The 14,215-nt window shown below is 39.7% G+C and overlaps 1 protein-coding gene across 2 annotated transcripts in view; it reads right to left on the bottom strand.

Annotated features, from left to right (window-relative positions):
• Nucleotides 1-5,569, bottom strand: part of SLF2 (SMC5-SMC6 complex localization factor 2) — a 41,831-nt gene extending 36,262 nt beyond the window's left edge. The window contains exons 1-3 of one of the 2 annotated variants that reach the window (XM_082408062.1): nt 5,096-5,569; nt 2,456-2,499; nt 1,223-1,947 (exon numbers count right to left, since the gene is read on the bottom strand). In XM_082408062.1, the coding sequence (XP_082264188.1) occupies nt 1,223-1,947; nt 2,456-2,499; nt 5,096-5,235 (909 nt within the window). In that variant the 5' untranslated portion in view covers nt 5,236-5,569. The remainder of the gene's footprint in view (nt 1-1,222; nt 1,948-2,455; nt 2,500-5,095) is intronic. The other variant, XM_082408061.1, reaches the window with a different exon arrangement.
• Nucleotides 5,570-14,215: the final 8,646 nt, after the last annotated feature.

Genomic DNA, 14,215 nt, shown 5'->3' with positions numbered 1-14,215 from the left:
ACCCAAACTTCTATAATAAAATATTTCAAATTCTTAAGTCTCTTCATAAAAATGAAGTACATTTGTATATGTAAAAATGTCAGTTTTCATAATGTAAATTTAGAAATTTTTATTAATAGCTCAAGATTAATATTAGAGCACTGTACTACTATTATTTTAATAAAGAAATAGCCTAACATTTGCCTATCAAATGGCTACAACTCACTCTTCAACACTTCTGTTTAGGTACTGATACACCACCAAACACTGAAATGTTATGAAAATGGACCAAATGTTACTAACTTCTATTGATCATTAGCAAATCTCACTGGTAAAGGCACCAAATTCCTTGCAAACAAACCCATGAGTTTACAAATATAATTTTCCAGCAGTATAAAATACAACTCCATTCACTCTTAGAATGTCATAGTTTGGTTTATTTTTGGTCCATCTGGTTTTAAAATCTCATAGTATCTTATCAACATAGCACTTTCTTGATATCTCATCTTCCTTTAGTTGCTCTGTATGTAGAGAAGCTTTCTGATACAGATGTACTTAACAACTTGACTTTCCAGGGGACAGGAACACCTTTTATGCTAATTCTCAAAACAGAAGTTTGATGAGCTTAAGATGTATCTGGATAGTTTTCATCATATTCTAAGTTTTCTAAGACCTATACTCAACTACTTAAGACATATAACCTAAACCAGTGATTTTCAAACTTTAAAGTGCAGCAGAATAATCTGGAAGGCTTGTTAATTGCAGATTGCTGGACTCTACTTCACAGTTTCTGGTTCATTGGGTTTGGAGTGGGGCCTGAGAATCTGCATTTCTAACAAGTTCCTAGGTGATGCTGATGTTGCTAGTACAAGAACATTTTGAGAACCTCTCTTCTAAACCATTTCCTGTTGTTTTAGATTTTCCATTCCCTTAAGAATCTCCCTTCAGTGCAGCCTAACTTAAAAATGACTGTACTTGTCTTAAAAAAAATGCTTACTTTCCTGATTAAGAAAGATCTTTGTTCCTGGTCTGAAAAAATTATGGGCAAAAAACAATGCTTTACTAAGTTCGACGGACAGTTGGAGGAAATTTAATGAAACTAGCTTCTATACAAACTGTGTATCAGTATTTCCCTAACAAAAGGTACCAAATTGTTTCTTAACAATTATCAAACATTTTTGGATTTAGTATTCTAAATACGATAAAACAGTAGCCAAGCTAATTCAGCATTTATTGCACATACCAGGTTTGAAAGATTACTATTTCCGGCTGTGACATCATTCTGTTTACTCTGTTCCTGCCTTGGTTTGCATCTTCTTCCTATACTAGAGGATTTTAAGGAAAGAGTGCTTGCTGCTGAGAAAGAATTTTCTGAGTTGATTCTCTGCTCCATTTGCTCCCTTCTCAACCTCTTTAGTTCTCTTTCTCTGCAGTAAGAAGCTAGAGACAACTGGAACTTAGCTCCCAGTGGGCTTTCTCCTGGGTGGTGCCTGGATAGGCTGCTCCTGCTGCTAAGGCTTCTGGAGCTGTTCTTGAAGATGTCAGCTTCTGTCACCGCGGCCTGCTTTTTAGAATCTGCACTGATTTTGCCTCGATCTCCATCATTCTTCTCCCTGCTATTTTCATGAATGAAATGTGACTTCCTTCCCTCTGGAGACTGATGTTTTTTCTTCGTCTCTTTTGACAAGAGATATGAAGGAGGAACGTATTTTGTAACTGCCTTTGGACATTTGGTGGCCAGTGACACACAAGGCTGACGTGACTCATGTACACCATGATCTCTATGGTGCTCTTTAACACCTTTCATGAATGCCTCTAAGACGGGGCTCTTTTCTGATGGCACCCTTTTGGGTTTAGATCTTTTTGGTGAGGATAGTTTCCTTTCAAACTGCTCTGTCCCACTGATGGACAATCCACTTTCTCCATATTTGATGTTCGATTTTTGTGGAGAATCCAACATATGTCTATCTAAATAGCCAATTAAAACACATACACATTGTATGTTATTAAAAATAGCACAAACTATTACATTTGTATATTTATTATAAATTATTATACTTAAAATATTAAGCTATCACAAAAGTTTTCAAATTGATAATTAAATGATACACATATTATTGGGGGCGGAAATTAAGACATGATTTAATAGCCTTACTTTCACAAAGCTCCCTTTTGTTACATCATGTAAGCTCCCTATAGCTCCACTTATGAAATAAGTTACTTTAATACAGAATCGAAATAGTATACATTATGAACATTATTGACTGGAATATTTTCAATTAAGAAAGCGTAACAGCAAACAGTTTCTTCATGATGTTTAGAACTTATCTTTGTAAACAACACTGCATCTTCTTTATATTTTCTATTTTGAATACCATGTTTAATCAAATTCATAAGAGTTTAGAGTAGATTTAAAAATTGACTCCATCTTCCTCCCCAAAAGATCCCACAAAAGATGCATTAACAGTATACATACCTTGTTTTGAAGCTGGTTTGAAGAAATCTATAATTGACTGCTTCCTGAAAATAAAAGCATAACTAATATGGGATCACATTAGCAAATATTAAAACTTCAATAATTCAGATTAAGTGGAGAATATTAGTAGATTTTATAGACTATAGGCTGAATTTCACTATCTGGTTTAATCAAGTTCTGACAATGACAATAATGCTTTGCTAAGCTGATTATAAAAAAATTTTTAAATTAAATTCAGCACTTCCTGTAGGAGTAAATTTATAAAAGCAGTATTGAGGTTTATATACTCTATAGTACTAAAATGATAAGACTGGAGTGTGGATCTAAGGAATTGGTAGAGTATTTCCTAGGACTAAAAAGCTTGCTGCTGTGTGGGAGAAGAAAAGAACTTGAGGGGATCTGATCCTATTCCTTGATATCTCCAGTGCCAGGTACAAAATAATGCTCAATAGATGTTTGCTGAACAAATAATGGAGATTATAAAAACTAAGTAAAACCTGAACAGACTCATAACAAGAGCAGATGGTAGAATGGCAAATATGGGTGATTTTGCTGGTCTGGAGAGGCAGATGAAGAGTGTACTGGGCAAAAGGAAGAAAGGATCAAGTTCTAACCTTACACTATACTCTTTATACACTACAGTTAGATGTTAATCTAAGTAACAGCAAAAACTGGAATGAATAGTGTTTCAAAATCTTAATTTTTTACTAAGAATTCTTAAGATATTTATGAAAATAATGCGTTGCCTGGGAAAAACACAAAACAGAGAAAAAGGAGAAAGTTAACAATAACAAAAACCAAACTGTTTTAATTTTTAAGGGTTTCTGCATCCTACAATGAACACAAAGTGAAGTAGGACCATATTACCATAATTTGTATTCTGATTTGTTCATGTGTTTAGAGTTGTCAACTGCATAGAGGGATGTTATTGTATGTTGAGCAACAAATCACCTTTCTGGCAAATTTTGCTAAAATGTATTCATTTTAGCTGAAAGAAAATAAGCAGTAGATGAGTTTCCCTAAATATTTGTCCACTATGAGCTTGGAATGCTCAGAGGAAACTTGAACAATCCAAGTCCTTTGAAGGTTATGCTTCTTCTACATCTTGTACTCTTTACTTGCCACATTAGAATAGCAATGCCCATTCTTAATGGTTTACTGAGAGTCCACAATGTTTGTTTGAGATGCTGGTAGAAAAGCTAAGCAGCTATGAAATGAATGAGTGGGAATGTATGCATTTTTTTCATAAAATAAATTATATCAGAGGGTAAAAGAAGAAATACTAGAGGTCTGCAAAGGGGAGAAGGATGATGCCTTCAGTTACTGGTTGAGTAAAGAGAGATGAGAAAGGACTAAAAAGCAGCTAATTAACTCAAAACAATACTGAATGTTTTTAAGTTAATTACTAAAAGTAACTCTGTATCTCTTCCGTAAAGTATTACATCTTTTTGGTTAATACACCTAAGAGAAAAATGGCTTTGGGTAAAACATACAAGAAACCTGTAAAATAACCATGAATGTGACTTTCAAGAAAGAACAGTCCCCTAAGTTCATATGCACAGAAAGGTCCATTACTTATTTATAACTAATTAAACTAATTATAACTAATTAAAAAATTATTTGTAACAGCACACAAACCCTTATCTGAAACTTTTGGGGCCAAATGTGTTTTAGAATTCTAAATTTTTTTTTTAGATGCATTATGTAAAGCCCCCAGTGGGGTCTGAGAATGCACCCTGTAAGCAAACACATTAATATTTCTCCAACAAAACTTACGAACACTCACACCTAATGAGATAAAGACCATCTATAGCCTTCCATTAGTTCTGGTCAGGTTTGGCTGCCAAGTTAGATGTGGTGCCAAACTTATTGAAAACTTTCGATTTTCATAGCTTTCTGAATTAAGATAAGGGGTTGTGGACCTGTACCACAATATTAGAAGATAAATTTACTGTTAAACTTATGTTACAAGCTTTTAAACTTAAAATAAAAAAGACAGTACCAAGTGCGTAGAGAATTTAAACATGTTTTATTGTCAGAGGATTTCATTTGATTAAACTCCCCATCTCATTACATAGCTCCCACAAAATCTTTACAAAAAAACCTGGCCTCTTGGAGAGGCGTAAAGTTACTGAAGGAGAAAACATATCACATTCCAAATCTGTATGTTTTTTAAATTAAGACTTATCGTGCATAGTGGACTTTAAAGCAATTCGTGGAAGGGTTTCCCTCATCACATCTTACATAATTTCACCCACAATACAGAAAAGGCTTATACTATTCAACCACTAGAATCAGTAAAACTGAGAACGTACAGAAAACCACTTAAATATGCATTTAGCAGTCAGGGCCCCGGGTCCAGCTAAAGTAAAGGACAAAAATCACGTTCTACCTAAGGCGGGTGGTCCGTAGCCATCCAGGCTGTGGTCACTAGACCAAGAACAGCGTCCCAACTACAGAAAAGGAGACTCCACCTCCCAGCAGCCCCCGCGCGGAGGCGGGGCGGTGGTTTGCCAGGCCCCGGACGCGGAGGCCTGAGCTCGCGGAGGATGGCGGGAACTGGAAGAGCGGCCGTCCGCAGTCCTCCCTCATACCCTTGCCCCCGCGACCCGGCCCCTTCTCAAGCCCTCTGCACGGTACCTGTCCCCAGGACTCTCTGTTCTCTTTCCCGCTGCAGCAGGGGCGGTACTACCGGGTCTCAGATGGCAGCGCGGGGGCGACGACCCCGGGGCTGGGGATGAGGGGAAACCTGGCCTAGCGGGCATGCAGCGCCTTGTCATGTCGGCGCCGCTGGCGACGGCGGCATGTGCTGTGGCTGGAGAAGTTGGGTGCGTGGTTGCCGTCTTGCTGCTGGGACTCGGGGAGGCTGTCGGAGCAGAGGTGGGCGGCACCCCCTTCTCTCTTCATGGCGGTTCTCTCTCTTCGGAAGTGACTCCGGTGTGAGCGGGAAGGAACCTGAGGACCAACAGGGGGCGGGTCTTACTTGAAGCGTCGCGTTTTGATTGGCTGGCACGGCGGTCATTCCTGTCGTGGCGCAATAGAAAGCCGCAGCCTCTCAGGGAAAGGCGGGGTTTCGGGGAGGGGGAGGAGAGAAGGAAGACTGCCCCCCATCACGTGCACAGGGACGGGGACGGAGATGGGGACGGGGACGCGGGGACGCGGGGATGCGGGGGGCGGGGGGCGGGGGGCGTGGGTGGGGACGCCGCGGCCTCCGGGCCGCGTCGGCTTCGGCGGGCGCGTGGGGGCGGGCAGGCGCTGGCAGGCGCGGGTAGCAGAGCGCGCTGCGGCAGCTGGCGACACCCATCTTGAAGAGGGCGAGGGGGGAGGCAAACCCGGAGCTCGGTAGCTGTCCTCAATGAAGATGGCCAACATTTGGGCTTCCAGTGTCACACAGTTGTGCCTCAGAAATCCCCAGCTGTTCATTACATCTTCTCTTTAACATCTTAGGCCAAAGTGCCCTGATGCTGTCACCATTTCCTCGGTAGTCTGCACAGCCCAATCTGAAGACTTGTTCATTCTGTGAGGATTCTTGCTAAGTGCTGGGGGTGGCTCCTTTTTCTCTTTCTTTTAAAGAAGAAAAAACACCTCATTGAAATAAAGACTATTTTTATTCCACAAACGCATTTTGTTTCTCAGTTGCTGAAATGAGTTATCCATAAAACCTCTGCAGCCAGATTCCTGGGAGATTTCTGAAAGGAACATAGGCTCAGCTTTCAATTACCCATGTTAAGTGTGGAGAGCATAGTTTAGTGAAAACTGCCAGCAGCCTCCAATCCTCCTTTGCAAAGGGCTTGTGCTTTGGAGGCTGTTAGCGTTTTCCCTACAAACTGAGAGGCTGGTCAGAGTATCTCTGAGCTTGTTTCCACATCTATAAAATGGGCATTCTACTTTTCTGGGCAATTGTAAACCATAAAAATGGTAAGCAATGCAAAGTGCACAGCTCAGAGTCTCTCATGTAATAAGTACTGGGCAAATTAGTGTTCCCTTCCCTTGTTCTTTAGACAGACTCTTACACTTTAACTTACTACAAAATCTTCCAGAGACAGATCAGATATTATAATAACTATTAACCAAAATATCAATCTCAAGGTTGTTCAAGCCTTAACTGTCAGGCCTGTTCAATCAGTTGGATGGAACAAAATCTTAAATGACACGGAATTTAGACGGGTCTTTAAAGTTTATCGTACTCAAGATTTAACTGCTTTGCTAGCTAAGCATGCCTGACTGGCCTCAAGCTCACCTCCTTCCCTTCCCCGTTAGCCTTCAGGAGGAAGAATTAATGAGGAACAAAGTGGCTAACAGGGTGGCAAAGTGGAGGATAGAAGGTAAACTGAACGTACAGGTCTCTCATTCATCCCCAAAGTATATATCCATAGGTATATACTAGGTAGCAGGGATGCAACAAAGGAAATACTGAAATAAGGGGCATTTTTCTGCTCCTAATACTTGAGAAGTTACTGTACCTAGCATTGTTTCTTAGATAAAAAAAGAATATAATAAATGCTCAAAATGTGTTGAATGAATAGTGACTTATAGGTTTGTTTATTAAGGACGTTTCACACATATTATTTCCAATCTCTTGTCTTATCGTGTTCTGTTGGATGTTACTACACTAGCAAGCTCCTGTTTCTATAACAGCACATCTACAAAACATTTAATCTGATTCATTTCATTGCATGCTTAGATCATAAAAAAGAGATGCATAAAAACATGTTCTGCATAATCAATTAGTTGCTTTTCTTGGATTATAGTATTTGAATCATCCAGCTTCCAAGGTGTCGCTTTAAAGTCTATACTCGTGCTACCAAACAATAGTTTTCGGATTTTCTTAATCTGAGCAACAGATTATGGAGTTAAGTGAGGCAAGAAATCCCTTGATCAATAAATGGAGATGGAGTCATAATGAAAACACAATTTAAAAAATCTCTTCCTAACAGTGAAGTAGTTATCCAAATCCTCAATAAGCATTAAGGCTCTTCTTTGTTTAAACTGTGTTTGAGAATGATACAGATTTGGGTTGCAGGGTGAAATATGCTCAACATACCAACCGGAACTGCCGGGAGCCTCTACTAAGGCTCTTCCCGCCCCCCCCCCCGCCCCCCCACCTCCCACCAAATAGTGCTGGTCGGTCTATTATGTGTTTATATCCCTTCTCTCACTTTGAATTTGTGTGTGTTTGTGTATGTGTATACACACATGCGTACATACACTGTGTGCACACACATGGTTAATGTAAGGGATTTTTACACATTACTTTGTAGTGGGCTGGAAATAGATGGCCTGGAATCTGTACACCAGGTGAAAGATGTTAAAGAACCAGGTATTTGCACGTGAGGAGACCAGGGGAGAGAAAAACTGGGGTGGGGCTGGGGGAAGAAGATGATGAATAAAGTAGACAAGACTGAATTAGAGACTTAAGACAAAACTTCAGCCAGGATTGGAAAAGTAATTTAGAGAAATGAATGCCGGATGACCATAAAAGGCTAGTTGGAAAAGATTTCTGGGCATGGGGATGAGGAAGCAAAGATCACAGGAATGGAGTGGCTTCTAGGCCTGAGGCTTCTATGGGGTACCCCTCAGCTCAGTTTAGCACCCTGAGCTGTTAAAGGCAATAGGAGAAGCACAGACTCTGGCCTTGATGGGAAGGGATGGGGCAGCCGCAGAAACAATGTTACATGCACGACAGATCAAATCTGCTGGGAGCCTCAAGCCCAACGTGGGAGTCCTGAGAGGAGTGACAATATAGCTGATGCCAGAGATCCAAGCAGTCACAGAGAGAAAACAACTTAGGGAGATTGGCTCAAGCTGTACCTTAGCAGGCAGGGGCTAAGAGAACAAAAGGTCAGTAAGTTGCGCAGAATGTTACTAATAAGCAGGGAATTCTACCTTTTGATTCAACAGTAATGACATACTATTGCTCTGAGATTGCTGCACTCTGGAATAAAGCCCAAGGCTCTTGTTGGAAGGTGCTCCACGGCAGGCGAGAGACAATGATGGGTTTGCTGCAGAGCTGCCTTGATGGTGGCCAAGAATGTGTGTGTGGAGGGGAGGGTAGAGGGTGACCTGGGAAAGGGGATAAGGAACAGACTCAGAAAAACAGGAAATAATTAACTTGAAAGCCTGACAGAGAAAGACCACGTGATGATCTGGAGGAGGGAAGGCGAGCTCCAGCATCTCAAGATCTGCACAAATCACTTTGTGAATGGATGCTGAACTCAAAACTGCCTAACAAGTGCTTGGAAAAAGCACTAGCTTGGGTCTTAGGGGCTGCTGGGGAAAAGCCAAATGTAATATAACATAATGTCATGTCATGAAACCTAAACTTCCTGGGAGTAATTAGTAAAACTGTGCAGAAGCAGATCTGATGTTAAGGAAAGTAAGTTTCTTGTTATTTCATTATGGAATGGTGCAAGATAGAGTTTCCCACACTTTAGGGCACAAGTAACATATTTGTAAATTTTGACATACCTGAATGTTTCCTATATTAATAGTTAATTAATATTTTTCTGTAAATCACTTTTTAAACTTAAATACATTTATTTTAGAAGAAAAAATCATTTCCACAAGTGGAAAATCAGTATCACTTGGAAAGGGATATCTTTTCAAATGGAAGCTAACTCTCAAAATTAACAAATAACTGAATAATATCTAGAAAAAACTCTCCATGTTTCTTCTAGAGACCTCTTGTTTTCTATTGGTGGTAGGTATAGATATTACCCATACATCTGAAATATAAAAGACTCTTTGGGAAATATTGGTTTTGGGAATTCCAGCCTGGAATCAGGTGTTTTTCACACTGGGTTAACAACCCATTAGGTTTTGAAATTGGTGTAATGGGTCACAGACCACATGAAAAGAAAAAAGAAAGAGAGACAATGGAATAGAGAGTATTGATGCACTGCATACAGTGTATGAGTATGTGTTTTGCAAGACTTTTACTTATTCAGTTGTACATATATATTTTATATGGCAGTGATATAAAAGGTATTCCTGTGGCCCTACTGTAGGTGGTGGCATAAACATTTGAAAGTTGTTGCTGTAATCTGTATTCATATTTCACACTTCTGTGTATTGGTGGCAATGAACAGGAGAAGCTGCTTGGGGGGCAAAAGATGGGCTTTCTTTGGTCACTCCTGCTGGTGGAGAGACATAACTCCGGCTCCCCTTATGCCCTTTTAAGACCATACCCTCCAGGAGTGGGGGAGGATTGTAGAGAGAGGCAGATTGTCTCTCCAAAGAAGCTTTCCTTTACCCCTCCCGGGCTGTAACAGCTTCAAGATGGGGAGGAGCGGCTGAAGTGGTCCTATCAGATCCCTCCTTGTCCTCAGTAATCTTGAGACTGCGAGGGAGAAATGGGAGAGAAGGGAGAATGATACAAAAGAGGTGGAAAGACCTTATATCCCTTGACCAACTTGCCCCTCACATAAAACCCCACCACCCTGGAAAGAAGAGAGTCTGTTGAGGATAGTACATCTGATCTCACACCTTTGCAATGCTCTTCCCAGAATTCATCACACCTATCATGACCCATAAAACCTTTCTTTATCGGGCTCAGACCTGCCTCTTCAGAGTCATTCTACTACCACTGTCCTTAAGCTGTAAACTTCCACAGCACCAAAATACTGAACCCTCTATGCGAGGCATGGTAAGACGGCCTCCTGAAGGAGCCATCCTTCATCTCCTTCTTTTAGCTCCCAAAGAGGTTTTGTTTTTTTTTTTAAAGATATGGGGTAACATTTAAAAATCAAGAGATTTCCCACAAAATTCTAGATTTCTGGCTTCAAGAATTACAAAGAGGGGTCTCACATTTATGTCTACAGGGGCTAGGTAGACAATATAAGTACGCGAATCAGGTCAGTTCAAGGACCCCGCAGGCTGCTTGGCCACACAAAATGGATGCCAAGGCAGCAATATATGGAGTAATTTAGCTGAACTCTCAACACTTGTAAACAATATAAACTGGTATGGAATAATCTCTAAAATATGTTAAGTGAAAAATTAGGTTGCAGAACAGTGTATGCTACAGTGTATACATATATTATGTTATTGCTTGTATAAATAAAAGGGGTTATTTGTGTGTATATGCCAAGACTATCTCTGGAAGGATGCTGTGCTTTCCAAATAACTTCCTAATGCAACATAGTATTCTACTGTATGGATCTGCCATAATTTACTTGACTAGTCCCCCACTGCTGGCCTAGTTAGTTCCCTTTCAGCCTTATGTTACTGATAATGATGCAACAAATACCTTTATACATCCACCTTTGTGAACATAGAAGCATATCTCTCAGATACATTGGGAAGGGAATTGCTGGGTCAAAGGACATATACATTTTATATTTTGATAGACATCAGCCATTGGTCCTTTTAAGTGTCTAACTTGAGCATAGGTAAATAAGCTCATAACAGCAGTTGCCTCTGGAGAGAGGTTTTCCCCTATTTGTGAAATTTATATTTTACCAGGTGCATATATTACTTTTCCAAAGAAACACATATGTCTATCTCTATCTATCTATCTATCTATCTATCTATCTATCTATCTATCTATCATAAAATAAAAGGTCAATGGTTTTTGATGAAAAGTTAGACTGTGTTACATTAATTGCTTTCCATGAAGACTTCGCCAGATACGTTCCACTATTTCTGTTAGCATCTGCTCATTTCTCCTTCATCTCCCTTCTGTGGAACCTTGCCACTGACACCCCTATTCCTACCTGCCCCTTTCAGGCAGCGTGGAGCCTATTAAGTTATGTTGCCTGACCAGGGATTTGGTAGTACAAACATTTGTTGTTGGGTTCTCAAACTCAGCGTGTCTTAAATAGAACTAATTATCTTCCCTCCCTGACCTCCAGATTTGATGTTCTCTCCTCCTGTATTTCTTATCTCAGTGAGTGGTATCATCATCTTCTCTCACCTGTCACTCCAACCAGAAACCTGTGAGTCTTACTAATCTCTCCCCTCCTTCACCCTCAACCCCCATCTGTTATGTCATCAAGTCAATGGTTTTGTTAAATATCACTTGTATCCTTTCTTTTCTCTTAAAGACACATATACACACCTACCCATCCATCCATATTTGATTCTTTTTAGAAATGTAAAAGATATAGACAATACAAAGAATAATATTACAAACACATATTCACCATTCTGAACTCACAACTGACTGTTAAAATTTTAACCAGTTACTTCTCTTTTCTGGTTTTCTTTATTTTTATAATAAAACATTACAGGCGTAGCTAAGTCTCTCTTTATTGACACTCCAGTTTAATTCCCTTCTCCCCTACTCCTGTGGTTTTTCAAGTCCACAAGCCTCAGATTCCTCAGTTTTTACGTACATGTATAGCTCATCATAAGGAATATAGAGGATTATTTTGTATATGTTTTTTAAAAAATATGCACACATGTACATTTTATTTATGTATGCAGTTCATATGTAACATTTTATTTGTCCATTACAAACAATAGTGTCACAGACATCTCTGTACATGTTTCTTTTCACCCATGTGCAAGAATTTCTATGGGTTATATAATCAGAAGGGAAATTGCTGGGTCATAGGGTATTTGCATTATCAAGTTTATTTTATGCTGCCAAATTGCTTTCCATGAATGGCTGAATTAATTTGCAGTCCCACTAGAAATATATGAGAGCACTGTTCTCCTCATGTCTGCTCAAATATTTGATATTGTCATCCTTTTTTATTTTTGCTAATCTGAAGGGTGAAAATGGTTTCTCACTGTTTTATTTTGCATTCCCTTAATTGGGTATCTCTTCATACATTTGGGAGTGGGTCATTTGGATTCTTCTTTTGTTAATTGCCTATTTCTATATTTCACCCATTTTATAAGCTCCTGTGTTTTTCTTATTGGTTTGTAGAATTTAAAAAATGCATATTTTGAATACTCAAAAATCCTTTCCATCCCTCCTGCTGCACCCCAGTACAGGTCTTAATCATCCTTTGCAAAGTCTCTTGCAACAGCTTCCAAATTGATCTCTCTGACTTCAGTTTGCCCTTCTTCATTCCATCTTCCACATTGCAGCCTGAATGATCTTTCTAACAAGCAAATCTGAGCATGCCACTCCCAAATTCATTACAGGGAAACAAGGCAAAACAAAAACATCATCATCAACAACAGAATTACCAAATAAACCAACTTTAAAGCCCTAAACTCTCTGGCATACCATACCAGCTACTCCATGATCTGATCCCTCTCTACCTGTGTGAGGCCATCATGCTGTTCCCCCCCATACATCTTACATCCACCCATTCAGAACGATGGTACTGGCCATTCTTTGAACACATCTGCCTCACTCATGCTTCTGGGCTTTTGTGAACCCCAATTCGTACTGCTATCTTGTCCTCCTAGAAAAAATTTCCCTGACATCCCTAAAGAGACCTGGTTGCTCCTTGCTCAACTGTTATATGCACTATAGCTCCGCTATAGTCTTTATGACTTTGCATTGACATGATTTATTGTGTATATGTTTTCTCTCTAGATTGGAAGCGTCGATAGAACAGGGCTCTGTCTCTTGGTCTCAAAAGGCAGTATAGCAGAGTGGTTAGGAATGTGGGCTCTGAAGCCAAACTGTCTGGGTTTGAATCTGTAGCTCTGTTACTGTTTGGGAAGTTGTTTAGCTTCTCCATGTCTCAGATTCCTCATTTGTAAAGTGGGGATAATAATAGTACCTATCTCATCCGCTTGTTTTAAATCAGTTAATAAATATAAAGTGCTTATTACTAGCCAAAATGTGAAAGCGACTAAAGTGTTGATTAATCGATGAATTGATAAACAAAATGTGATATATATATACATACAATGGAATGTTATTCAGGCTTAAATAGGAAGGAAATTTCTGACATGTGCTACAACATGCATTAACCTTGAAGACATTATGCTAAGTAAAATAAACAGGTCACAAAAGGACAATTACTGTATAATTCCACTTATACGAGGCACCTACGATAGTCAAATTCATAAAGACAGAAAGTAAAATGATGGTTACCAAGGGCTGCAAAGAGGGGAGATTGGAGAGTTAGTGTTTAATGGGTATAGTTTCAGTTTGGAAAGATGAAAAAGTTTAGAGATGGATGGTGGTGATGGTTGCACAACAATGTGAATATACTTCATGCTACAGAACTGTACACTTAAAAATGGTTAGGGAATTCCGTGGTGGTCCAGTGGTTAAGACTCCACACTTTCACTGCCGAGGGTGCGGTTTTGATTCCTGGTGAGGGAACTAAGATCCCTTAAGCAGCATGGCACAGTCAAAAAAAAAAAAAAAAGGTTAAAATGGTAAATGTTATGTATTCTTTATCACAATAAATGAAAAAAAGTGCTTCTAATGGTGTCCAGTATATAGTAGGTGTTCAGTAAAGGTTAATTCTGATTATCTCTATTAACAACCCATTATTAATAACCATTATTTATTCATGGTAGGCACATAGTATTTTTGCATGAATGCCTTGTCCACCCACTCTGGATATCTTAATGCTATTTTCAGAATTAGGACTGAGAACGTTGAAACACTTTTCCACTGTCCTTGAGGTGTTGCATCCTCCAAGGGGGCTAGCTCCTACAGCTGGGTCAGTTCCCCCAGTATGTCTCCTGTCCAGTCCTAACTTCCTCTGATTTCCTGACACAAGGCCAATTCCTCAGAAGGAGATTCCTAGGGCAAGAGGATGTACTTGGTGTAGGAGCAATGTTAGCCTAGGTGACACTTGGGCATCCCCAACTATAATTTCAGGAGTAACTCCCACTGTT

The sequence above is a fragment of the Balaenoptera borealis genome (assembly GCF_965194805.1).
Source record: "Balaenoptera borealis genome assembly, chromosome: 10".
NCBI lineage: Eukaryota > Metazoa > Chordata > Mammalia > Artiodactyla > Balaenopteridae > Balaenoptera > Balaenoptera borealis.
Note: the sequence above shows the minus strand (reverse complement) of the source record. Positions and strands in the feature narration are given on the sequence as shown.